This window comes from Setaria viridis, chromosome 9 (assembly GCF_005286985.2).
Source record: "Setaria viridis chromosome 9, Setaria_viridis_v4.0, whole genome shotgun sequence".
Lineage (NCBI taxonomy): Eukaryota > Viridiplantae > Streptophyta > Magnoliopsida > Poales > Poaceae > Setaria > Setaria viridis.
Genome location: NC_048271.2, coordinates 485,729 through 511,053, shown reverse-complemented (window position 1 = coordinate 511,053; position 25,325 = coordinate 485,729). Strand labels below are relative to the sequence as shown.

At 46.6% G+C, this 25,325-nt stretch overlaps 4 protein-coding genes across 5 annotated transcripts; 1 reads left to right on the top strand and 3 right to left on the bottom strand.

The window, feature by feature from the left end:
• Positions 1-242: 242 nt before the first annotated feature.
• On the bottom strand, positions 243-4,683 carry LOC117839835 (uncharacterized). Of its 2 annotated transcripts, none has more exons than XM_034720263.2 (2): positions 3,743-4,683; positions 243-834 (listed from the first exon to the last, which is right to left on the bottom strand). In XM_034720263.2, the coding sequence occupies exon 1, from the start codon at positions 4,465-4,467 to the stop codon at positions 3,748-3,750; it is 720 nt and encodes a 239-aa protein (XP_034576154.1). In that variant the 5' UTR covers positions 4,468-4,683; the 3' UTR covers positions 243-834; positions 3,743-3,747. The 2 variants fall into 2 exon arrangements, with proteins under 2 accessions (XP_034576154.1, XP_034576153.1); XM_034720262.2 differs by having other exon boundaries at positions 243-814; positions 3,743-4,602.
• Positions 4,684-7,021: 2,338 nt separating this feature from the next.
• LOC117838429 (aspartokinase 1, chloroplastic) lies at positions 7,022-11,908 on the top strand. Its single transcript, XM_034718460.2, has 13 exons — positions 7,022-7,537; positions 7,642-7,724; positions 7,824-7,864; positions 8,405-8,559; positions 9,117-9,266; positions 9,346-9,441; positions 9,690-9,806; positions 10,043-10,162; positions 10,289-10,381; positions 10,572-10,688; positions 11,102-11,218; positions 11,327-11,389; positions 11,478-11,908. The coding sequence occupies exons 1-13, from the start codon at positions 7,154-7,156 to the stop codon at positions 11,637-11,639; spliced, it is 1,698 nt and encodes a 565-aa protein (XP_034574351.1). The 5' UTR covers positions 7,022-7,153; the 3' UTR covers positions 11,640-11,908.
• Positions 11,909-12,016: 108 nt separating this feature from the next.
• Positions 12,017-13,870, bottom strand: LOC117838430 (uncharacterized). Its single transcript, XM_034718461.2, has 5 exons — positions 13,577-13,870; positions 13,045-13,408; positions 12,790-12,860; positions 12,575-12,673; positions 12,017-12,469 (listed from the first exon to the last, which is right to left on the bottom strand). Exons 1-5 carry the CDS (start codon positions 13,814-13,816, stop codon positions 12,362-12,364), a joined length of 882 nt encoding a protein of 293 aa, XP_034574352.1. The 5' UTR covers positions 13,817-13,870; the 3' UTR covers positions 12,017-12,361.
• A 2,273-nt stretch (positions 13,871-16,143) lies between these two features.
• Positions 16,144-19,085, bottom strand: LOC117839706 (uncharacterized). The gene is made up of 2 exons (XM_034720105.2): positions 18,692-19,085; positions 16,144-17,101 (listed from the first exon to the last, which is right to left on the bottom strand). Exons 1-2 carry the CDS (start codon positions 18,812-18,814, stop codon positions 16,466-16,468), a joined length of 759 nt encoding a protein of 252 aa, XP_034575996.1. The 5' UTR covers positions 18,815-19,085; the 3' UTR covers positions 16,144-16,465.
• Positions 19,086-25,325: the final 6,240 nt, after the last annotated feature.

Sequence of the window (25,325 nt, the reverse complement as noted above, 5' to 3'; positions counted from 1 at the left end):
GCCACCTCTGAATGCTCCTGGTGCCATGGCAATCAGGAGCAGCAAGTGGCGGCCCTCCGGGCAAATCATCCGGGCTAACTGAGTGCCTCTTACGCTATCCCATGTCAGGCCTACTCCTCTTTGGCTTAACACATAGAATTATGGTTTTTCAACTGACGAATCCATTCGCTACTCTTTCAACCTACTCATCTTTGGCTTGAAAGATGATGGGCAGGATACACAAGAAATGTGAGGTATTCCACTTACGAAACATATTACTAGTTACTTCACTGCAGCCAACAGCTTGTGGCGAAATTCTCCACTTCATTTACCACTGTGGTGTCATCAGCCCAGCGGCATGGGCATGGCACATTATCTGCCAACGTGCCGCAATAATTTGACCCCAACCGAACCTAAGTACAGTTTGTTGGGATACTCTCTATTTCTTGAGCTTTTTTGGTAACAACTCATGGCTGTCAACATGCTGCTGCGGTAGAAGCCATAACTGAAAACCACTCCTCCCCAGTGAATAACTAATGCTGTCCTTGGGCTATACTATTCCTTTCTACCCTGAGCCTCTTTTCAGCCACAAACTGAAAACCACTCCTCCACAGTGAATACTCCTAACATACTTTTAATTACGGCAAAATGTACCAGACTATCATATTTGACAACCGTCACATTTTGGAGGTGACATTTCAAAAGGACCAAAAACTATGATTTTTCAACTAAGGATCCACTCGCTACTCTTTGAACTTACAATGTATCAATGCCTCAGCATATCAGTTCCTTGCACCCTCTTCTTGAAGCCGCCCAGCAACGCCTTAACCAGTAGCTAACAAAAGAGAAAAGAATCTGAGACAGTGAAATAATTGGCCTTAAGTAACAGATATAGAAACATTGGCAACCTAATTTATAAGTAGATACAAAATATTTCTCCATTTTAATTTCTGCCACCTACATGCATGTTCCGATTCTTTACTTCAGATATATGACCAGTTATCCCAATTGATCCTCCAGTTTAAGTTGAAAGCTGCCCACAGTAGCTTAGCTTGCACATGACAAACTCATGTCACCGTTCAAACACACCACAAAATCATGTCACCGTCCAAACAAACTACAATTTCATGTTCATTTGCTGGTGAACATCTGTGTACACTAAAAACTAACAGGCTTTATAGTATGTCTAGCAGTGACATGAGTTTACTTTATTTGTGGGCAAACGCAAACCAAGTGCAGTGTCTCATAGCCAATTTTGCCTATCTACTATCCATGAACATTAATGTTAAGAGAAAGAAAGTTGACCCTTATATATCATTACTGCATCACACACCAATAAACGCCTAAGTGAGCAGTGTCTCAGCCAATTTTGAGCAGTGTCACATATCCAATTTTGTCTATCTAATACAGAACAGTATTGATGCTAGGAGAAAGAAAGTTGAGGCATATATACAGTCCTGCATTACACACCAATGAATGCATAAGTGAGTGTATTATTCACAGCCACATAATGACTAAATGATAAATTGATTAAAGCTTACATAAAAATTAATTTGGTTTACATTATGGGTTTAAAACATCCATATGAATATTCATGCTAAAATTATGAGAAACTTGAGGCATACAATAGCTCCAAAAGGGAGGCACATCACTAAAATAGGAAACAAACATTTAATACAGAAGGAATATGAATGCATAACCAATCAGTCAATGGAACTAAAAGAACATAAGTAGAAATGGAAGCCTAGGATATAAATAACATTAGCTAAGTAATCCTAAGACTTGAGATCATGAATTAAGCCCCCCAAAAATTCAGTATAATTCTAAAAGACAGTTTTCTTTCACATTACAAATTTGTATAACTTGTACCAGGAGATTTATTAAATTGGGACATAAGAGAACTAAATATATCAGAATTTCACAGTTCTAAACATTCATATGAACAAAAAGCTCTGAACTCCATACGCATTTTCATCACAACAGATGTGACAATTTGCATGCAGTGGGAGCAAAGAAAATTTCATGAGTTAAACAGGTAAGCAGTGAAAGAGAAATCCAGTTAAAAGAGGAGATAATGTCACACTAAATCTCATAATGAGTAGAAGTGCAGAACTAAGAGAGTACATCACGTAAGTTGTGCACCACTCAGTCAAAAAGCCTATCAAACCATAAAATAGCGTACAACCCTCTTCATTATAGCAATCAATGGGCAATTGGTGCATTAATTTGCACATAAAATGCACCACATTTACACGAAATAACATTTATGGACGATCTCCATCATCATTTATGCTCAAGATACCCAGCATAAGGCACCCTAGTAGGAACGAATGGTCGATGCAAATTGGTCAAATTATGATGCAAGATGTGACAGAAAACATGTTATGGTGGCACTTGGTGTTGACTTTTTTCTTGGACAAAATTCGGTGAAGAATGGCTGCTCTCATTTGACAAGGAATAATTCCCAACAGGGATTGTGTGTTGACCTATACGGTGCTTTTGGAACAATGGATTCTGTTCATCAAGCATGGCCTTAAGGGAGGCTCAAGGGGCACCCGTATTTCACTAGAAATCTTCTTTCAAGTAATATTTGGTACGATAGGCAAGGTTAGCCGATCCCCGCACGATTTGGAGAATATATGCCTACCATTATAAAGGAAAGATTCGAAGGAGAAAAGTACGCTGATGTGCCACAGATGAGAGTATGGATGACACATTGATTTGTATTTTCTTTACGTTTCTATCATATCTAATCTTGTGCGTGCAATAAATAATAAAGGATTGGAGGAGGAAGTCATCCATGATCTAAGATATTATTCTAAAAGGTAGAAGCGACACGAGACCTAGGTTCTCGGTGCCACCCAGGCACCCAGCTGACATGTTTTTGCAACAAAACCAGTGAGGTAGGCGGGCTTGCCGCTTTGGTGTGGATGGGCTCCCAAAGGTGCATTTCCATTCCTCATCTGGTGCGGATATGGGCTGCTTCTGGCCACAGGGGCACACTACAGTAATCCACTAACATTACTTCAAGTTTGGGTTGAGAAGCCCACCTTGTTGTATCGAAAAATTAAAATGTATGTAAACTCTGGCTGCTAATAATGAATAAAAAATCTCGTGGCTTTGCCTGAGAGGAAAAAAAACACTTAACATTCCTTCAACAATTCAGAAACCAATCAGGGTTTATATATATATTTGCTATTGAACTCCTATTAAATTACTGGTTGATCCTATCATATCATGTGTCTTTTTACATGCTACTAGCAAGTGGCAATGCAAGAAAATAGGAAGAAAAATAAATGTGGTGCCTGGTTATTAAGGCAGAGATTGTGTAAAATCGCCTATCCCCTTTTCATTACCATTCCAGTAGCTTCCTGTACAAATGATTTGTATTGGAAGTCAATCTGAAAGATTGATGTATTGCAGAGAGTTTGGATAAAAAGTAGCAAGTATAAAACTAAATCAAACGAGTAATAAAAGGCACAGATTTGCCGCATTTATTATGGGCACGAACAAGACAAAAAAAACAGGGGCAGCATGTTAATGCAACTAGTTCACCTCATTCCCTTATTTCAATGTGCTTCCAAACTATTCCTTTTTGAACCGCTTCTGAACAGCGTCATAATACGACAAATATGAGGCGATCATCAAACATATATACACACTCGGGTTGGCGAGAAGCAGCATCAGTCATTTCTCTCATCACTACTAGCTCTGTATTTAAATGAAACCAAAAATAGGATAGCAGAAGAAGCTCAGAGCTCACCCAACTCAGGAGGCGCTGTCGCTCCGGAGCTTCTGGATGGCAGCGTACATCTTCCTCCTTGAGCCAACAGCTCCAATGCCCATGTCCTTGAGATCCTCCAGCGTTAGCATAGGTAGCACCTCATCGTCCACCTCATGGATCTCAAACACAGGAGCATACCGAGAAAGCCCCAACCCGTCCAGCCACGCCTTGACGCCGCTGTAACCCATGGCGGAGGGGAGGCGGCCGTTGGGGAGGCCCCAGTCCGCCACGCCGTCCGACTCGTCGCCGCTGCCGGAAACCCTAGCTCTCGCGGCGGCGGCTGCCGCCGCGGAGTCGGACTGGTCCTCGTCGTCGTAGTAGCGCTCCTCGTCGTCCTCGTAGCCCTCGGCGCCCGAGGGCGCGGCCGGAATCCACGCGGTGCGCGGGCGGCGCTGGGCAGGGGGCTTGGGCCCCCGGCGGTGGTGCGGGTCGGCGCCGCCGCCGCCGTCGTCCGGGTGCGCGCGGCGCGGCGGGCGCGGGTGGGACGAGGAGGACTTGTGGTTTCGCCGCGGCGGCGGGGCGTCGATGTCGCCGAGGCGGACGCTGGGGCGGCGGCGGCGCTTGGAGTAGGGCGGGGCGGGCGCCTGCGCCCCTCCGGCGGCTGCCGCATCGGCGGCGGCGGACGGCTCCGCGGCCGGCAGCGCGGCGACCGCGCCGGCGCCGGCGCCGTTGGTGGTGGGCTCCGGCGGTCGGAGATCGGCCATGGGGCGGCGAGATGCGTAATCCGCGGGCGGGGGCTCAAGCTTCTGGAGTGGGAACTGCAACACGAGTGTGCTCTGCTTCGCTTCGCCCGAACCGAGAGAGAGTCGTACTCGCCACGCTGCGACGCGCGGCGGGATCGCGCCACGTGGCGGTTTGGGTGGTGGGGATGCGGAGTTGGGCGCTCGATGCGCAGCTTGGGGATGCGGGAAGTCGCCAGGGGTTGACTCGGTTGACGGCGAGCAGAGTCCGGCGGGCGGATAAGGATTAAGGACAGAGGCTTCACGACCCACGGGCCGCACCACCGGTTTAATGTTTAATGGGCTCCGTCCCAATGGGCCTTTGCTTTTCCTTTGTTTTTTTCCCCTGAAACCGCATGAGCAGCAGCGGAGAATCAGAGATCCTGGTTTGCCTGAGCGAGCGAGTGCATTTGGGTTGTTATTCGGCATCTTCAGTAGCTATTTCCTTTCCTTTTTGAAACCTTGGCCTTATTTAGTTGGCCGAATTGGGAGGTGCCAAATTACTGTGCTGGCACTGTAGCACACTGTAGCGTTTCGTTTGTATTTGTGAATTATTGTCCAAACATTGACTAATTAGGCTCAAAAGATTCGTCTCGCAAAGTACAACAAAACTATGCAATTAGTTTTTAATTTCATCTACATTTAATACTCCATGCATGTACCGCAAGTTTGATGTGATGGGGAATCTTCTTTTTATATAGTGCCAAAGTTGGGAGTTGGGGTGAAGTAAACAAGGGCCTGGATGTTCAGCATTTCTCTCTTCTGTTCTCTGATGATGTCTCATGCCTTTCATTCGCTGTGTTGGTCTCCTGATCTGAACGGTTGCAGTGTTGCTTGCTATTCAGTGCTACACAGTAACTAACCTATGGCCAGACAGTCGTCAGGCCTGAATATTTTCGAGAACGTGTCCTCGGTTCTGGATCTTCTGTCACCGTCTTGCTATCTGAATCTGAACATGGAAAATCTCGGTGACAAGTGGCTGGTCATTGCCTTGCTATTTGGGCGCAAGAGAAACATCTCTCCTCATTGAGTCTCCCTACATTACTCGCGCGCACATAGCCGCTGAGACTTGATGACCTCCTCTCTGTGGCGCTGCTGGAGGGGCGCCCCTTGCGGATCCCAGAAGGTCGAGTCGAGTGCATCAATCAACCCATCTATCTCATTCAGGCGGTTTTGCTTTCTCTAGGTGTCCTCTTTCTGAATGCGTATGGTGTAGTATCTTTCAGGGTTGGCAGAATCATAGAGATTACGGGGTGTTTGGACACTAATTAGAAATATTAAACCTAAACTAATTACAAAACTAAATACACAATTCCTAGGTTAAATCGCGAGACGAATCTATTAAGCCTAATTAGTCCATGATTTGACAATGTGGTGCAACAGTAACCATTCACTAATGATGGATTAATTAGGCTTAATAGATTCGTCTCGCGATTTAGCCTAGGGATTCTGCAATTAATTTTATAATTAGCTTATGTTTAGTCCTTCTAATTAGTATCCGAACATCCGATGTGACAAGGTTAAAGTTTAGTCCCCTCCTCCCAAACAACAAACAGGCGTTGGCAAAACAACGAGAGTCGCCGGTCAACTTGCACAATACTGTACTTGAAAACCAAGGCCTGCGAGGACCATTTGCATCATAGATGTGGCCGCTCACAGCTGTGATGAGCAAATGAAACTTGACCACAAGTGCACAATCCCGACTGCAATGTTTAGTCATCGATATGGAGCAAAACCATTCTGGTAAATCTAGGTGCAGGGATGCTGGCAGTGAGCTTTACTGGAGGCAGTGATAGAGCATAGTATTCAGCTAGGTTCAGAACAAGGTATTGCTTTTTCTTGTATATGGTGATTGATGAGATGTGGCCTGAAGCAAAGTTTGCTTTCTATCAGACTGGTTCCTTTTTCTTTCTTGCTCGAACAATGTTGTCCGGCATTGTTTAGGCATTCGATTGGGGACAGGAGGGAACATGTGGACCTTTCTTCATACCATGTCAACACCAAGCAACAGCAAGCTAGGATGGTAGATAGCGGCTCCTGCCTGCTGCGTTGCATTATTGGGAGCACGATGCCTGTTTCACTATACCACGGAAACTACCGCAGTGGAAGTGTATTCAGAGTTACATTACGTGCACGCATGTTTCTTGGATTAATACTAGCTGATTTGTGCCGACAGATAAACCTCGTTGAAGCACCTCAGAACAGGCTAGTGGCTGCACACTCGCTCTTCTTTGATATTTTCAGTACATCTGCACCATATCCCCTCCTATTTCAATTCCATTATCCATGCCGCAAGAAAGAGAAATCACTTTGGTTTCACGTCAATTCCATTTCATGTTGTTGCCGTCGGTCGGAAAAGGGTGAAAAGCCAGAATCCGCTGGGATCCAAGACCGCGCGCACCACAGTCAGTCCACCACCACCCACACCTTTTCGCTTGACCTGTGGGGGCGCGTGGGGCCCACCCGCGCGCCCCCGGTGTTTGATCCGCGCCGTCCGTTTCCGCGCCCGCTATATAAAGCGGCCCATCCCCCACACCGCGCTTCCCCGTCTAGCCGCCAGCCGCCCCCCACTCCTCTTCGCTTCCGAATCAATTCCGGCGAGCCTCGCCGCGCGCCCCCGCTCCCGAACAATCTGCAGCTAGGAGCGCCCGGATCCCGCCTCGTCCCCGAGATGGCGGTGGCGCTGCGGTTCCCGGCGGTCGCGCGGGAGTCTCCTGCCGCGCTCGCCGCCGCCGCCGCCAAGCTCGGGAGGGAGCAGGATTTCGTGTGCGCGAGTGCCAGGCCGGGACCGCAATGCTGGAGGCGGAGGGGGTTGGTGGTGCGTTGCCAGACGGGAGCGGCCGCTGTTCTCAAGAATGAGGAGGCCACGGCGGCGGCGGCGGTGGCGGCGCACAAGGCCCGCACGGGCTTCACCGTCGTCATGAAGTTCGGCGGCTCCTCGCTCGCGTCGGCCGAGCGGATGAGGGAGGTGGCTGACCTCATCCTCTCCTTCCCGGAGGAGACGCCGGTCATTGTCCTATCCGCCATGGGGAAAACCACAAATAACCTCCTGCTGGTACTGCCATTTTTAGCTCCGTGTCTCCAGTACTTATTTTCTGCCAATTCTTTACTGTAGCTCGGAGTAGCTAAATGCGCGTGCCTGTTTCATCGATTGCCTAGGCCGGAGAGAAGGCGGTGAGCTGCGGTGCCCCAAAGGCGTCTGAAATTCCTGAGCTCGCCGTCATCAAGGACCTGCATCATAGGTTGTGTTTCGCTTTCCTATTTGTTCATCTATGAATGATTGGGGTGCCTTGTGCTCGACCATCTGACCCTGATCGCTCCCTCTTTTGCTCTGCTCTCAGGACGATTGATGAGCTTGGGTTAGATAGGTCGGTTGTTTCAGGTATGTTGCTGTTGCTCTACTCTGCTTGGTAACATAATTAAGCGTCAATGCCTTGGCTATCCTCTTGCTTTATTTGGAATGTTTTCGTTAACTATACAAATACAAAGGGTCCTCCTTTTTTATGTGCAAAAGTTTTTCCCTGCGCAGTTTGAATAATAATTTATGGTGGAGGTTGAATGGCCATTGACATGATTTTTTTTAATTTGTGTATGGTGCTGAAAGGCCTTATGGTCGCTGTCAGAAATACAGGCTATTTTCAGCATGGCACCATTCTATTGTCTGTGCAACAGAGACGGTTTGTTTATCTTGTCTGTTTAACTTGTTGCCGGTCCCTATGCTTGTTTAGTTAATAAACCTGACAAGTTCTTTTTTTTATGAAACTGACAAGTTCTTTATTATTGTGGCAACTCATGGTTTTTCTTTTCCCCTCCGTCTAACAAAACTCGCGACAGTGCCCTTCCTAATAGTTCGTCTTCCCATTAAAGTACCTTTCAGCAGCACTATCAAACAATATGCCTTCATCAATGTTCATTTCAACAGGCTTATTGGATGAATTGGAGCAGCTTCTTAAGGGAGTTGCTATGATGAAAGAGCTGACTCTTAGGACGAGAGATTACCTTGTTTCCTTTGGTGAATGTATGTCCACAAGAATATTTGCTGCATATTTAAATAAACTTGGGAAAAAGGCACGCCAGGTATGTCAAATATTTGAGTATGTGCTTCTGTATACGCCTTATAATTTATTGTTTATTATTGTTATTGGTTTTGAACTGAAAGTTTAGATTCTAGTCAAACAATCAATTCTAGTCTGGTAGGAAAAATGTGTGAATGCAACTTGTCAATATTTTGTATGGTCTGCTAAGTCCTGGATAGTACCAGAACACATTGTTTGCCCACCGACCACTTCATCTAACCTAACTCAGGAAAGGGTAGTCTTTTTAAACCTAACTTTCCTGGACAATAAAGGGAAGTCAGCTTTTGATTCTAACAGGGGCACAATTAAGAGTAAATCTGTCCCTCAGATATAATACCATGTTTAAATCTGTAATGGCACATTGCTGCATGTGGATGCCTACAAATGTTGAGCAATATTTCTTTTGATCATTATACATAACTAATTAAGCTCATAACAACCTCCATAGCACTAATATCAGATCGATTCCCCTCCACCCTTGTAGACTTAGTCCACAATTGAAATCAGCATTTTCAGCCCAACAATGTCGCAAACTAACTGTTGACCTGTTTTGGGCAGTACGATGCATTTGATATTGGCTTTATAACCACTGATGATTTCACAAATGCGGATATTCTTGAAGTCACTTATCCTGCTGTGGCAAAGAGGCTACATGGAGATTGGATGGATGACCCTGCCATCCCTATAGTCACTGGTTTTCTTGGGAAGGTATGTGGTTCCACATGATTTGTGTTCAGGGTGTCAAGTTTACTTTGTTTGGATTCATAATGATGCACATAAATTTCAGGGATGTAAATCATGTGCTGTTACTACTTTAGGCAGGGGTGGTAGTGACTTGACTGCTACAACTATTGGCAAAGCCTTGGGATTAAGAGAAATCCAGGTTCGTTTTCAGTGTCACAGATCCTTACATTAATGCATATGAAATATCTGTGTTTGGTTCGGGTTCATTAAGTTTTTACGATCAATAAGTTGTTCAAGGCTTTAGATCCTCTAATAATACTACTATTAATTTGCCGCCATTACCCCAACTTGCTTGGGACTAACAGGCTGTGTTATTGTTGTAAGTTTTTCAGATGCTTAATAAAAACTACAGCCCCCTGTAACTCCTTTTCTAATTCTTTTTTATAGGTTTGGAAGGATGTAGATGGCGTGTTGACGTGTGATCCTAATATTTATGCAAATGCGATACCCGTGCCCTACTTGACTTTTGATGAGGCCGCTGAACTTGCCTACTTTGGCGCACAGGTATTTCTTCTTCGTTTATTAAGATTTGTTGATCAAGTAAAATGTTGCCTGCTGCACCTGAAAACTCAAATCTTAATCCTGAACATATAGTTTACATGATCATTTTGCTTTGCCTTTCCTTTTCCTTTTTTTTTGTTGGTTTTGGAGGATTATGTTCTTGGAAGAAAATTTTAGTAACCTATAACTTTGTTATTTTATTTGTTTCTGGTTAACTTATTATACTTGCTTATTGTTAGGTTTTGCATCCTCAATCAATGCGACCTGCTAGGGACGGTGATATACCAGTTAGAGTTAAGAACTCATACAATCGTCATGCACCTGGTACTGTCATCACTAAAGCCAGAGATATGAGCAAGGTCTGTTGTGTACTTGTTAGTAGATTATGATTACTCCATGTGTAATATCTTGTTACTGCTTTATGTAATTTCTTGAAAGAGCCAGAGCTAGCTTGAGTACATCTTGATCATAAATTGTTTTTTCAGAGTATTTTAACCAGCATTGTGTTGAAATCAAATGTTACCATGCTTGATATAGTGAGCACACGGATGCTCGGCCAGTATGGTTTTCTAGCAAAGGTACGTGTAGCCACTCATGTGCTCTTTTGTTTGTTTTCATCATAGCTTTTTGTCAGCTTGATTTATAGATTCATTCATGCACGTATTTTTATTGCAAATGTTACATGTGGCAACTGATGTGACTCTTTTGTTTGCTTTCATCATAGTAGCTTTTTTGTCAGCTTCATTATATATTCATGCACGTGTACAGGTCTTCTCAATATTTGAAGATTTGGGCATCTCCGTTGATTGTGTGGCTACTAGTGAAGTCAGCATATCGTTGACACTAGACCCGTCAAAACTATGGAGTCGTGAGTTGATCCAGCAGGTAAGGATCTGGATAAAAAAATGTTCTTAGTTCAACTTTCACCATACAATACAACCGGTGCTCTAGTAGTACACAGCTAAAAACTTTACCGTGTGTTGTCGTCTCAGTTCAGTGTTATCATTAGCTTGAAGTTTTGAGTTGCTTAGTTAAACCTAAATAAATATATACATTGCAACAGTGGGTAACCCACGAGGTAGGGGTATTTTGACTTAGAGAACAGATGATATATTGAAGTTGATTTGCTGGATTGGCTTCTGGTGGTTTTACTTTGCAGGTTTAACGTGGTGATTTTTCAGTTTAGTAATTAGTCGAAACTGAGCTGTTTCCAAATTCTTATGCATGTTATGATTCTTTTTGTCAATAAGTTATTATTGCGCTCCTGTTTCATTGCTTTTTTTATGATGATGTGGCAGGAACTTGATCATGTTGTTGAAGAACTTGAAAAATTTGCAGTTGTTCATCTGCTCCAGCGTAGATCAATCATCTCCCTGGTAGGAAATGTACAGAGGTCGTCGTTGATTCTTGAAAAGGTTAGAACTACCCACTATATAGTTAGCAACTTGGCATCTAGTGATTCAGAACTTCAATGCTAGATCGTGACTAAAACATGAACGACTGACCCTTTTGCTGCATGCCAGGCATTCAATGTTCTGCGAAGACAGGGTGTTAACGTCCAGATGATCTCACAAGGGGCATCCAAGGTATCCATCCCTCGTGATCTTAAAACGAAAATCAAGTTTCTGTGCACATTCTAAAGAGCGCGATTATGCTGATTTTGTACTCATGCAGGTGAACATTTCCTTGGTAGTCAACGACAGCGAAGCAAAACAGTGTGTGCAAGCCCTCCATTCGGCATTCTTTGAGAATGGCTTCATGTCAGAAGTCGAGGGAGCTGATGTTCCCCAGAACAGCGCCTCTCTGAACTCAAATGGCGCTATATATGGAAACTAGTCGACTCTGCAATTGCATTCTCCTCAATTGGTGTACCATTGATAGGTTATCTGGTGATTCGTAGCAATTTATTTAGGTCACCCAAACGAATTCCTTGCTGTTGTAAGAGCTTACCAAGAACAGTTTGCATGGTATGCCATTGTTTACCATGCGATCGGGCGCTACCGAGTAGTAACCATTAAGCATCCCCAAGCTTATATGTATCAGAGAGTTGTATTGCATATGAATGTTATTAGAGAATTATATTGCACCCTTTGGGTGGTGATGAAGTGCATCTCTGTAGATTTAACTCTGTGGATTCACCATTATCGGATCGCTCATAATGTGTAAGGGAATGCGATCTTGGGCCTGTGTGACTTTGCCCATAGGCGTCCGACTAGCAGATAACTTTTCTCCACCTCCATGCATCTTATTCATACAGATGAATGTCGTGTTTACCCAAGAATGCATGGGAGAACAACAAAACAAACTGAAAAATATATACAGTGATGTTGCAAACAAAAAACGTACAGACAATGCTGCATAGCCTTGAGTCCATAGGCCATCCACAACGTATGCTTGTTGTCTGACCTGTAACCTAAGAGATTTCCATCTACATCTCGGTTACAATATTCTCATCTTCATCTATGCATTGATGCATGTCGTGATATTCGGAACTATCATATACATCTGCTACAAACTTCCATGGACAAACTATTGGCTACGCCACCTGCCTACAATCTCTACTCAAACTTCTGTTCGTTTTGCCTCTCGAGCTTCTGGATCAGAGCATTCTTTTCCTCTTCAGGGAGGGCGTTGAACATGAAAACAGATTTGTCCCCAATGTCGTCCTTAATGGTCAGGAACAGAATGAAACTGTCAGATTCGACCGATGGAGGAAAATAATAGCTCAAAATAATGCTAGATACAAACACGTCAATTGGAAAAGAATTTACCTTGATGGGCTGTTGGAACTTCCTTGCGGCGAAAATGGTGAAAAGAACCATCCACACTCCTAAAAGGCCTGACTTTGTGCTGTTATCCATCAAACCAGACTGCATTTGCGACCACAAATCGTGTAAGATGAGTGCCACAGTTTGTCTCTTGTTCCTTGTTTAAGGAACAAAGACTAGTGCAGCTGGCAACAGTTTGAGGTGGTGTTCTGATTTACCAGATGTCCGAGAAGAAGCCCAGGGATAACAAAGGTTAATATGCCAGCTTCCAATTTCCCATAGCAGAGACCTGTTGGTGTTACTTGTCAGTGTAATTCAGAAATTGGACTACACACTGGACAATTGGACTATGATTCATAAATTGGAGCATGGCAATGGAAGGATCAACTGTAAGCGGTAGGGCATATACTGACTACCAAATCAAGAAATTACATTTCCATTATTGATAAGCACAACCAACAGCAATTGCGTACCTTCCTTGAAGACGAGACCTGTCAGCGCAGCAAAGGTCGGGCCAACGAACCAGAGTGCGGCCGGATGCTCCAGCACGTACTGCACCAGGCCCTCGTCCAGCGGCTGCGCGGCGACGAGGTAGGTCCCGACGGACCCCAGGACCCCGACCGCCCACAGCGCCTGGAGGAAGCGCTTGATTGGGGTGACGTAGATGTGGATCAGCACCAGCGACAGCCCCAGCCCCGCGGCGCCGGCGGCGTAGAGAAGGTCGATGCTCTGCCTGATGGCGTCGCCGGCAGCGTTCCCCTCAGGGAGGAACGCGGCGGAGGCAGCGGCCACGAAGGACGCCGCGGCGGTGACCAGCCCGGACCGGTACAAAAGGACCTGCGCTGCGGTAGGAGTTGTTGGTCACAGAGGTTGCAGAGAGGCAGTGATGCTGATGCGCGCGTGGCTCAGTCAAGTGTGCGCGCGCGCGCGTGCGTGCGTGCGTGCGTGCGTGCGTGCGTGTGCGTGTGTGTGTGTGTGTGTGTGTGTGTGTGTGTGTTCATGTACCTCGCGGACGTCGGAGTCCTCGACGGTCCAGGGCCCGTAGACGCCGTTGTAGACGGTGGTCTGGTCGGCGAGCCCGGCGCCGGGGCCGTCACCGACGGCCCTGAGCCTCGCGCCGGCGCGGCGGCGGCCGATGGGGGCGAAGGTAGGCGCTGGTTTGTTGAAGGTGGGGGCGAGTCTGGGGTTAGGTGGTAGAGACACGACCCGCGGCTGGAGGAGGAGCGCGGCTGCGGCGGCGGCCATGGTCGGGCAATTCTTGAGGCTGTCTGCAACTGCTGTGCGTCCCCGCCTGGATATTTCCAGCGTTCTTTTGTTTCCGGTGACGGGGAGAGGCCGGGGCGACGCGGCGAGGCCTGACCGCAAACGCCGCAGGCGGTGCGGATTCGCTTACTTTGGGCCGATGAGTCCGTGACATGCTATGGTTGGTGGATGCACATGCAGCTCTTCTGTGGGCGGATGGGCCGTGATTCAGTGGAAATTAGCGAGGCCCAAACACTTGTTGCAACATGGGCCAAGAGATAGAAGTAAATGATGGATGGGGAGGCCCACTAAAAAAAATGATGGATGGAGGATGAACGAGTAGATCCGCATGCGCTCCAACTCCACCATTTCTTGCTGCAACTCCAAATTCCAGCTAGAACTGCATGAAGGGGAGAGTGACGAGGACATCACCATCAACGATACATCCACACCGACACGAGTACAAGTTTCTAGTCCTATTACTCGCGTCCGTGCTCGTCAACTTAATCATCAAGTAAGTTTACTCTTGAGTTATTATCCATCATATGTAGACCATGGAGACGCATGCACTCTTGTTTTGGTTAGGAATAAGGGAGAAGACTGAAAGGGAAAATGATTCTCGCAGGCTGGATTCGGACTGCAGGATAGCACCAAATTATGATGGTCACCACGGTCGCATACGGACTCGGATTGGGGCATTCAAGTACTTCATGGAATCTTTATGAAGTCTATTTTCATATCGATCTAGACTCAAGTATATATCTATTCTGAGGCGGCCGCAATGACCAAATTACTACCGAGAGGTTTTTTGTTCAAAGGTGTTGTGTCGCCTTATTTTGACCTAATAGGCCGTGTATCAAGTCGGTTCCATTAGGGATGCGTCCTAGGGTTGGAGCACGACCCCAACACCCTGGTGGTCGTTCTCCCACCTTCATATACCCCTTAGTCGCCACCAAGAATGGTTGGATTTTGTTTAGATTAAGTTTAGCTTTTGCTACTTGCTTGTAAGCCCGCGTGCTGGATCAGCCGCCCATCTTCTTATCTTCGGAACCCTATCATTATTGAAATTGAGTTTGAAACCTTCATCTTCATCTAGTAAATTCAGTACTTGCCATACTTGTTCTTGCTAGTTCTTTGATTGCTTGTAGGACGAGTGCCCTAGTGGCTGGGTGACGCGCTCCCAAGATCATAGCAACCATTGGAGGTGGTGTATCAGTTGCTAAGGCGCGGGTTGGAAGGCTGTAGTCGGGCCGTGAACGTCGTCTCCATCCACCAATCGAGTTATCCACGCCCTCTCATCGAAAGATCGGGAATCAACCCTAGCGGGTTCTTATTAGTTGGTAATCAGAGCAAGGTTTATCGGTGCGAGACTTCTAATCCTTTGTTGTTGTTTTTTCCTATAGTGGGGGCCGGCCAGTAGGAGGGACAGCGGCGGTGGGGAGTAGGCCGGCCGGCGGGAGGGATGGGGAAGAGAGGGAGGCCAGGTCGTTGATAAGGTCAGATGGGAGAAAGATGAAAGAAACGAATCATTTTTTGTATAATGAGTGGTAGTGGTGGGTAATTACTTCCCAACTCCACATCTAAGTTCGTTTCGAATAGGTTTGAAGTTGGGAAAGAGATACTCCCAGAAAATGAACTATAGCTCCACTAACTCTATGGAGTTGGGCTGCTCCAAAAGTTGAGGTGTTTGGTTGGTTCTACTTAACTCCGAGGTAGAGTTTGGAGTTGGAGCTATGTCAAACATAGCCTTCGCAGCTGCTGCTGCTGCTGCATGAGCATGAGTTCCCACCTCCCACGGTTTGTCGACGGTACAAATTAAACAACAGCCCGGCCGGCGGTTTGGTGTGCAATTCTGCGGGCCGGGATGTCATATTCATATTCATATGGTGGCCTGACTGAGCAGACCAGAGTGTACTGTGTACCTGATCGACAACGTAGCAAGGTCCCGGCCGGCCGGGACCAAGCTAGATCATGGCACAATGGCAGATTGAGATCCGTTAAATTCTTTTTTCCCACGAATCAGAGCTGGATCCGGTCGGCACCTTTGCAACGTGCAGCAATCAATCACTGGTCCTTCTTTATGTATAACCTCCCTGGCAGAACCATGCACATTCATCACTGCGGACCATTCTGTTCTGAGGTAACATTAAAGCCACATTATCTAGTCGTTGCATTTGCTTCTTCAATTCTTCTTTCTTCTTCTTATCTTATATATACTTCTTTTTTGAAATTCAAAGGATTTATCACTCATAAGATCAGAAAATGGGATTGACATTGGAGGTTCTCGTTCCATGGATGCATCATCGATGCTGCTGCATGCAGTTGCTATATGTATAAGCAGGCAGTAGATAGCCTCAATTATTAATACAGATGCAATGCACTGTACGCATGCAGTACATGGAGGGAGGATAGCTACATGCAGAAACCTTGCATCTTTCTGAGCCTTGTTGTAGTACTCGATTTGCCTAATGCTATAGTGTTTGACACTCGAGCTAGTGCCTGTGTCCATAGCCGTGTACGTACGTAGCTCTGGACCACCCCTCATCAGAATCAGATCGATCGATCACATGCATCACCGATAGATCGAAGCACGGTCGATATGATTGACGTCTCTGCCAGCCAGCAATAGATCAGTACGTGATGATCATCACATCATTTGGCCGCCGGCGCCGGCGAGGCGAGCTTGAGCTTGCCTCCGTACATCTCCGGCAGCTGCGCGTCGTCGATGGCCTCCCGGAGCGTCCTGTCGAGGTCCTTGTCGGAGACGAAGACGAACTTCTTCTTGGTGTTGTCGTCGATGAAGGGGTATACGATCTTCCAGGCCGCCATGAACACGTAGGGCACGTGGACGAGGAACACCCGCCCCAGCCGCTCCGGGTAGTAGTTCTGCATGATGTCCAGCGCCGCGAGGTAGGCCCGGATGTCGCAGTTGGAGTAGCCCCAGCCCTTGAGGTCGGCGACGGCGGCGAACTTCTCCTGCCCGGGGGGCAGCCTCGCCACGGTGGCGTCCAGGACGTAGACGACGTAGCGCTTGAACTCGTCGAGGTCGCGGTTCGACGGGTGGTGCCGGGCACCGAACCCGTAGATCATGGGCCGCCCCTGCCGGTCCTGCCCCTGCAGGCACAGCTTCCCCTGGGACAGCTCGTGCGCCACCTCCGCCTCCGAGATGGACCCGTTGGGCTTCGCCGTCGGCTTCCACTTGAGGTACTTGAGCAGCATCGCCGACGCCTTGCCGATGTGGTGGTCCCGGGCGCGAAGGAAACGCCGCAGCGTGTAGTCGTCCTCCTCCTGGTATGATTCATTGAGCAAAATGCAGTTGACATCAGAGATGATGAGCAGATCAGTAAAGGTTGGCATGCGATTTCTTCATCACGTCGTCATCTATCAGTTGGTTAGGCCTGTGTGTGTGATCTGACATCTGAGATTAGGAGGCCGGAGTGAATCGACAGGAGAGCTGGGCAACATTTATGGGGGGCTTTTCCGTGCCACGAGTGATGCGTGGCTGAAATCAAAAGCCCGCATGGCAGTATGGGTAGCTTTCATCATCATCCATTCCAATCCAGTGCACCAGTACAGCCGTCTTTTAATTAGTGAATAGTAGCTGTGAGCATTTTCAATCACACACACTTACAATACACTAGTCCTACCAGTTATTCCTGTACTGGATCAAGGAGTCAATTAATCAAAGGGATCATCAGTGGTAAGTTATTAGGTGCACAACCACAACAACCACTGCCCATTTTCCTTGCACATGCTAGAAGCTTGGTATAGTATACTGCTAGTTCTGAAACAAAGAAAGTTACTTTCACCAGTCTTGGCCTGATGCAGCAGTCATGTACGTGCAGAAGGCGCGTGGTTTGGTACGGGTTGTGTGGCCATTTCTGGTTGGACTGTTGGGCAGCAACTTGCACATATACATGGCCGGCGCCCATGGCAGCAGGTGGCAGCAGGATCGGCTGCTGAGATCCCTGGAAATCCAGTGTAGCCAAGAAGCAGGCGGTCCAATTCCAGCGGAGAATGGAGTCAGATGGACCTGGGAAGAAAGGAGCAGACGGCGACGTCCTTTATTTACGACGGATAGCTAAGCTCAACTGCTAACCACCTTGCTGCCTGCCTGACCTGCAACTGCAACCACCTAGACACGGATGTTGAACTGCCTGCCCAAGATAATAATTTTGTTTTGTTTCTCTTGAATAAAAACTGGCCAAGAAATACCTAGATAGAACCCAAAGCACTCCACCAGCAGCAGGCAGCAGCTGCAAATGAGGAAAGCGTGAGCGGCGGGGCCGGCCATCAAGGCGAAAAGCGACGCCCGGCCGGCCAACGACGACGGACCCCACCCCTAATTGCGGTTAGCACCACAGCAAATGGTTGCTCCGTCTTCACAAGCCAGTCGGCATCATCTTCAGAGGCTTTGGCTTCCTCTGCCCACAACTTGGTGTGTTCTGGGAGCCTGAGGCTCAATATTTACAACTATGCTCTGACTAATTACTTAGTGCTAGTACTAACAAATATTTACAAGGTGAATTATCAAGCTCTAAAATCCGAATTGTATGTACAGCTGTAAGAGAAGACGATGGCTAGCTCCTGAACACTAGATGATTTGCACTCTAGATGATTTGCAGGGTTTTTCTTTTGGCCCCTGAGCACTGGATTCCCCAGGTAGCTAGGAGCTAGCTGCATACGTGATGCGATGGAGTTCACATGCGATTGTCGTGAGAGGCCATAGCTACTTGTGCTGTCGATTTGTGGAATGAAAAAGTAATTGAACAGTGCGATCCCGTGTGCAACCATCATGTATGTATCAAGTGGACGGGATTATATTCAGAAGCAGCTAGCTCAAGGGGAGATTCAGGAAGAGGACGAACGCCGACGAACCTTGCAGGCAGGGTCCTGCGCCTCGGTGACGGCCCTCAGCTCGGAGACCTGCTTCCACTCCGCGGCGTCGCCGTCGTTGTGGTGGCCGTGCCCGTTGGTCTTCACGGTTTGCTGGGAGTCCATGGCGGCCTGCCCCCTCGACCTTCTTCTTGGTTGAGACTTGAGAATGAGAATGAGGAATGAGAAACGGCGACGGGAGCGGGAGAGCGGCGGGGAGGTTTTATAGGAGGAGGGGGAGGGACTAGGGAGGGAGGGTGCCTGCAGCTGACTCCGTGCTCTGCTCCACAGCCTCCACCTCTGAATGATTCTGAAAGAGGCCACGGCGATGCGACTCGCGAGTCGGGTCAGCTCGCGGGCGATCTGAGCTGTCCGCCTGTACCCGGGTGGGGTGAAGACGAAATGCTGTTGGCTCGCCGGCTATTTATGGCACTTGCTGTTTAATCTTTCCAACCGAACAGTACTGCTACCGCTTTGCTTGATTGATTCGAAATCTTTTTAAAAAAACCGTGTGGATGCCGTGTATATTCTTTATATATATGTGATGTTTAGAGCAAACTAATTAGTTTATTGTTAGATCCATGGATTGATTTTGAAATTTGGAGCAGTATTTAGCTAGCCGGGCAGGCACCGTGCCTGTTCCATCCATCACTTCATTACAGTGGCGCTACGCTGAGAATGATCATCAATCAGGTCATGCATGAACATTGCTAATGGCGGTGCACTGCTAACTCTCTGCACCTAATCCAGGCTTGGGTTTTCTTTTTCCTTCAATGAGGTCAGGAGAAAGTGATTTTCTTTCTTCTTTACCATCAGGTCCTGTTTGCTGACGGGTTTTTTTTCAGTTTTTTCGGTCGGTTTCTGGCCGTCAGGAAAGACCTGCTCTATGGGACTAGTTTTCCCTTGAACCATGTGGTGTTTCCCGCGACCCAGGGCTTGGCTGCGATCGAATTGGACACCTTGCATATAATATTGACACCTTTTCTCTCCTTTCTGTTACGAGTGGGCAACTAGGCTGTATGGATTGCCGTGACTGCGGGAAACAACGACAGCTATCGGCAGACGAGGACGTTTGCGCTACCAAGGAAGGACCCCGATGTCCACGGTCAAGCTGCCAGGACACAGTAATCCAGCAGTAGAGATTTATTTTTTGGAGGGAATTTCACCTTCATTAGTTTTTGTGGAGGCACTGTGTGACCTAAAATGCCCGCAGTGACAGTTTTGGCCGGCGTAGCTTAGTAGCACGTGATGAGGAAGTGACCGACTCAGGGAGGAAGACGAGCTGCCGCTGCCAACCATCCCAGTCAGGTCGCTCGCTGCTGCTGGTTACCACCTTCTTGCATTGTGACGCCGCTGCCATTGGCCGGCAACGATGAACAGTACTAGTCGATCACGATTGACCGGCGACCTAGCTTGCACTGTCTGGCGTCGGCAAGAACCGCACCGCGCACGGCGCCCAGCAGCAAGACGGATGGCGATCTGGGCCTGGCGTTTTGCAGGCAGGCAAAGCCAATGCAGCCATGGATTGATTGGAGGGGGTGCGACAAAGAGGACACCCTAGGGATCCTGCTATCGTACGTGTGTCTGGAAGAGGACAATGGATGGATTGAAGCAATCGAACGATGGATTGGATGGATGGGCAGCTCCCGGTTTGGCCGCCGATCGAGTAATGGCCGCCCAATGCAGCAGCAGCAGTGACGATCGATCGGCCGGAGGTGAGGGCGGGGAGATGCATCCATCCATGGGCCGCCGGAGGTCAGTTTTTCCGCTGATAGACCCATCCATTTCCAATTCCATCCCTGATCCACACGCACGCGCGTGCCAAGATTCCAGCAAGCCCCAACGCCCAACCACCCTGCACTGCTCCGATCATATCGTATCCATCAATGCCATCGATATGATTGACGCTCCGCAACAGACGACGGCAGCTCGTCCGGAAGGCGAGGCTTTTTCGCCCCTGCTCTGCTCCTTCCATCGGCCGAACCACCAGAGAGATCGAGCCTCGCCGTCGCCGTGCACGCGTGTGGCGCAGCGCGCGCCACGACGGCGGCGCCCCTCCATGCGACCCTCCACCGTACCGTGCGCGCGGGGCAGCTAACAATAATCAAATCAAACCCACCGCCGGCGTCCCATGACCACGGACGGATCGGATGTACCCGCCGACCGCCGTGGTTGGCACTTGGCAGGATCCACTTCAAGATGGTCCTCCTAACGGCGTCTTCGGTGATTTCACAGGATCCTCAAATCCGTGGTCTTGTCATCTTCACTTCACAGTAGGTACCTGTACCATTTTTAATCTAAAATTTTAGATTAAAAGGGGTTAAAATAAAAAAATCGTTTTTACTGGCTGCAAACTGGATGGAGTAGGAGGAGTACATTTTTCCACCACGGCCCACGGGCATGATGATGATAGACGACATGCGGATGGAGGACAATGGTGAATTCACACGAGTCCAGCAAACTATTCTCGGAGGCAAAGCCTGCTGGTTGGTGGTGTCAGCGGCTGCTGGGCCGAGGCCTGCGCTGCCTACTCATGTGACTAGTAGAATGCCCACGCTACGTAATATTTCATAATGCAAATAAAACAAACAACAGTAAATATTTCTTAAAGTTCACGTAACTCGAAATGCCATATTCCATGTCACATCAACACTAAAATAATTTACATTCAATATACGATATACTTAAGATCACACGCCTTGAATGTTGAATCTTCCGAGAGTGAAATACAACGGTCACCGTCGGTCAAGCTTCCTCCAGGCATTTCAACAAACATGTTGTGTGCAGTGGCTATATCACACCAAAGGAATCTTGGTGGACCTCTGATGCTCGAGGAATCTTGCATTCTTCTACTCCTTTCTTACTTAAGCCTCCCACGACTACCACTGCTGCACATATCAACACGGACATCAAGGATGTGGAAGCCATTACCTCAACCGTTCCATGAGCCACACCTCCTATCTTTACTTGAGCGGATGGAAGATGCAGCCATATCAAGGCACAAAGCAGCAGCATCCTTGCAAGCCACCTTAGGAAAAGGCCGTTGCATCGGGAAGAGAAAACGACCGCACAATTCCATGACAGCACTTGGTGTCTCATAGCTACACGAAGCAAAAGCTTTTTTTTAGCACCTGTCACATCGAATGTTTAGATACTAATTAAGAGTATTAAACGTAGACTATTTACAAAACCCATTACACAGATGGAGGCTAAACGGCGAGATGAATCTATTAAGCCTAATTAGGGGGTGTTTGGGAGAGGGGTGCTAAATTTTAGCACCCCCATTTTAGTCACTTTTAGCCACTAGTGCTCCCAAACACCTAGGCTAAAATGGAGGGGCTAAATTTTAGCCCCACATAATCCATTAGCCCCTCAAGAGGTGCTAAAATGGACTAAAGGGGCTAAAAGTGGTCCCCTTATCCAAAATTCCTCCCCCTGCCCCTCTCTCTCTCCTCCCTCTCACCCCTCCAACATGGGTAAATAGGTCTTTTGTCAACATAAGTGCTAAACTTTAGCCCCTTACCCAAACACCCCCAAGGGCTAAACTTTAGCCTCAACATTTGAGAGGGCTAAAGTTTAGCCCAAGGCTAAATTTTAGCCCCTCCTCCCAAACAAGGCCTTAGTCCATGATTTGACAATATGCTGCTACAGTAAACATTAGCTAATGATTGATTAATTAGGATTAATAGATTCGTCTCGTCGTTTAGCATCCATCTGTGCAATTAGTTTTATAATTAACTCATATTTAATCCTCCTAATTAGCCTTTGAATATTCGATGTGACATGGACTAAACTTTAGCTTGAGGAACCAAACACCCCCTAAGATATATCGGCAAGACACTCACATTTAAGAACACACTGCTTGCTGGACCCAAAGTAGCAATGGTTGATGACAAATTTGCAAGAGCAATTTTAACCAATGGGTGGCACAAAACTTGTCTATTCAGCATGTCCTAACATATCATTCCAAAAGCATCACTCAGTTATACACCTTGAGGGGTTCAGGAAAGAACATATAATAAAAATCATTGTGGAGAGAACAGCTCTAGATTTCTCATTGTTCTTGTAGAGCTGACAGTAGAACGAACAATATGATAAATACATTTAGTCAACATAACCAGTGTGAAATGAATGGTTAAACAATCGATCATCATGGCACTGAAAACATGGTTGGTGATTACCTGACAAACATCAAAGCAGCTAGTGCAGAAATGAAATGAATGGTTAAACAATCGATCATCATGGCACTGAAAACATGGTTGGTGATTACCTGACAAACATCAAAGCAGCTAGTGCTTCTGCACGCTCAAGTAGTCATCTCCCAGCGCAGAAGTAATAGAGGTGATGCACCTGCCAAGTTCAGAGAAATGTAATCAAGAAACTCATGTAACTGAAATCAGTTGCCTCCGTACATTATAATGTCACCTAAAGTGACTGACGATGACAGCCTGCTGCTTTACATAATTTGGCATGTCTTTGCTGCAGCACTAACAATGTGAATTTGATGACAATTGAGACACTCCTAGCTTTGCCATGAGTACGTAAAACATAGTGAGAAATTCAATTGGCATCACAAACTATTTTAATCAATCAGAAATTGTCAAACTGAAGTACTGTAGTGAGTGCAAGTCCGATGTCTGGATGCTAAAAGAATTTTCAGTGCGGCAAGAAAAAAGATGCCGCTTTTTGAAGTGGTATTTAAGTTGTAACTAATCTTTCTCCTCAATAGTGGCAAATAAGAAAAACAAATGAAAAGAATGCAAAGAGATTTCACCTAAAGAAGTCCATGAAGTACTGAATTATGAGTTGGCTGAACATTGCATGGCCATTTCCCAGTTAGCTCTGAAAGCATCTGCAGTAAGAAAAGAAATCTGCAGTAAGAAAAGAAAATGATCAAAATAGATGACAACTTATGTTATACTGATTAGTTGCCCCCAGGATAAGAGCAGATCATTTTTTCATAATTTCCAAATCAGTAATTGTTTTATGGAAGATAAGATAGCTGGCATGGATGCAAGAATCAATGGCAATGTTAAGCAGAATATACAAAAGAGGTGAAATATCAATATAATAAAAAAGAAGCACATCTAATCCTGCCATGTTCATGAAAAGAAAAACAAAAATCAGTTTGGAGGCCAATACTAACAAAAAAAAAGTTCTCTCTAGAAAACATGCTGTTGAGTTAGAGATGATAAAACAAAGCAGCTGATGATATTTATTTACCTCTCTGTAATTTACCTCTCTGTAATTTACCTCCAAAAAATAGCAAAGTACATTTAATACACTAAGACAACAACTGATAATATGTAATGCATTTAAATAATAGAAAGACCATGAAAAATGACAAGCTTAACAAAATAGAAGCCAATCATGAGTGCACATACCAATATAGCCTGAATATCAACAGCTTGAAGGTGCCAAACTTCAATTCTGTAGCTCCAGGCTATGTAGAACAAAATCCACTCTCCCACCTGATTAACATGGTAACAAACAGCTACCATGAGAGCAGCAAAATATGGAGATCACCGAGCACCTGAGACAGGAGAGAAAGCATATTTAATCCATAAGATTGGAAAGAAAAGCAAAGATCTATCTTTTGTCATAGCATCTTCACAAATGTTTATTCATCTATGATACTGTACAACTACCTAAATTGCGGTAATAAGAAAAGTAATCACACTGGTGAACTCAATTGTTTGGATTTATTTTTCACACGATTAGGCCATGCACATCTGAAATAAATTCCATCACAAAGAAAAGGAATCGTGGGGAAAGACCGATCAAATATTGCAATACCAGGGCATCAGACCTTTGTTACTTAAAAATGGATGTAATGCAAGACCCACATATTAACAACAAGAAAGTATACATCCTAGGACACCAAAAGAGTGGTCCTAGGGGTCATCGTTAGCCACGATGCAGGAAATGCGGCAACAAAAGAGTGACATGGATAGAAAAGTGACAGTTCTCAACAGGCACAAGCTTATGACATTCGAAAGTACTCTCTTAGCAATAATAAATGCTAGGCCACCAATATTTTACTAAAACTGCATAGAAACATGATGCACAGGGGCACCGAGATTTCCATACCTGCCTCAACTGATGACACTCTGATAGTCCTTCTCTTGGGAATAATAAATGCTAGGACACCAATATTTTTCTACGCACTGAGCAGCAACCTCTAAAGGGGAAAAAAGAAATAAGTACTTAAATCAATCGGGATGGTTAGCTAATCAGCTTCAGTACATAACAACGATCAAATTAGGAGGGATGCCTAGCACATATATCAATTGGACACAGAAAGACAAATAGGAGCAGGAGTGTTACCTTGTCAGCTATTCTCACATATACTCGCAAGGACTATGTCGTGGCAGCGGTAATCAGCAGTTGGAACCTGGATGACGATGACGATGGTAATCAGCAGTTGGAACCTGGTTGAGACCCGGCAGCGACATCGATGGAGAGGAGATGAGGAGTCGGGGTCAAGAGTGGGTGGTGCACGAGGAGCCGAGAAGTCTGGGGCGGGAGTGAGGGGCATAGGAGACAATGGGGACGGTCGGTCGGGCGCGACCGCGTGGGCGAGGAGTCGCGAGCCGGCGGGGTGAAGGGGTACGGGCTGTTGGATTTGAGTGAGGAA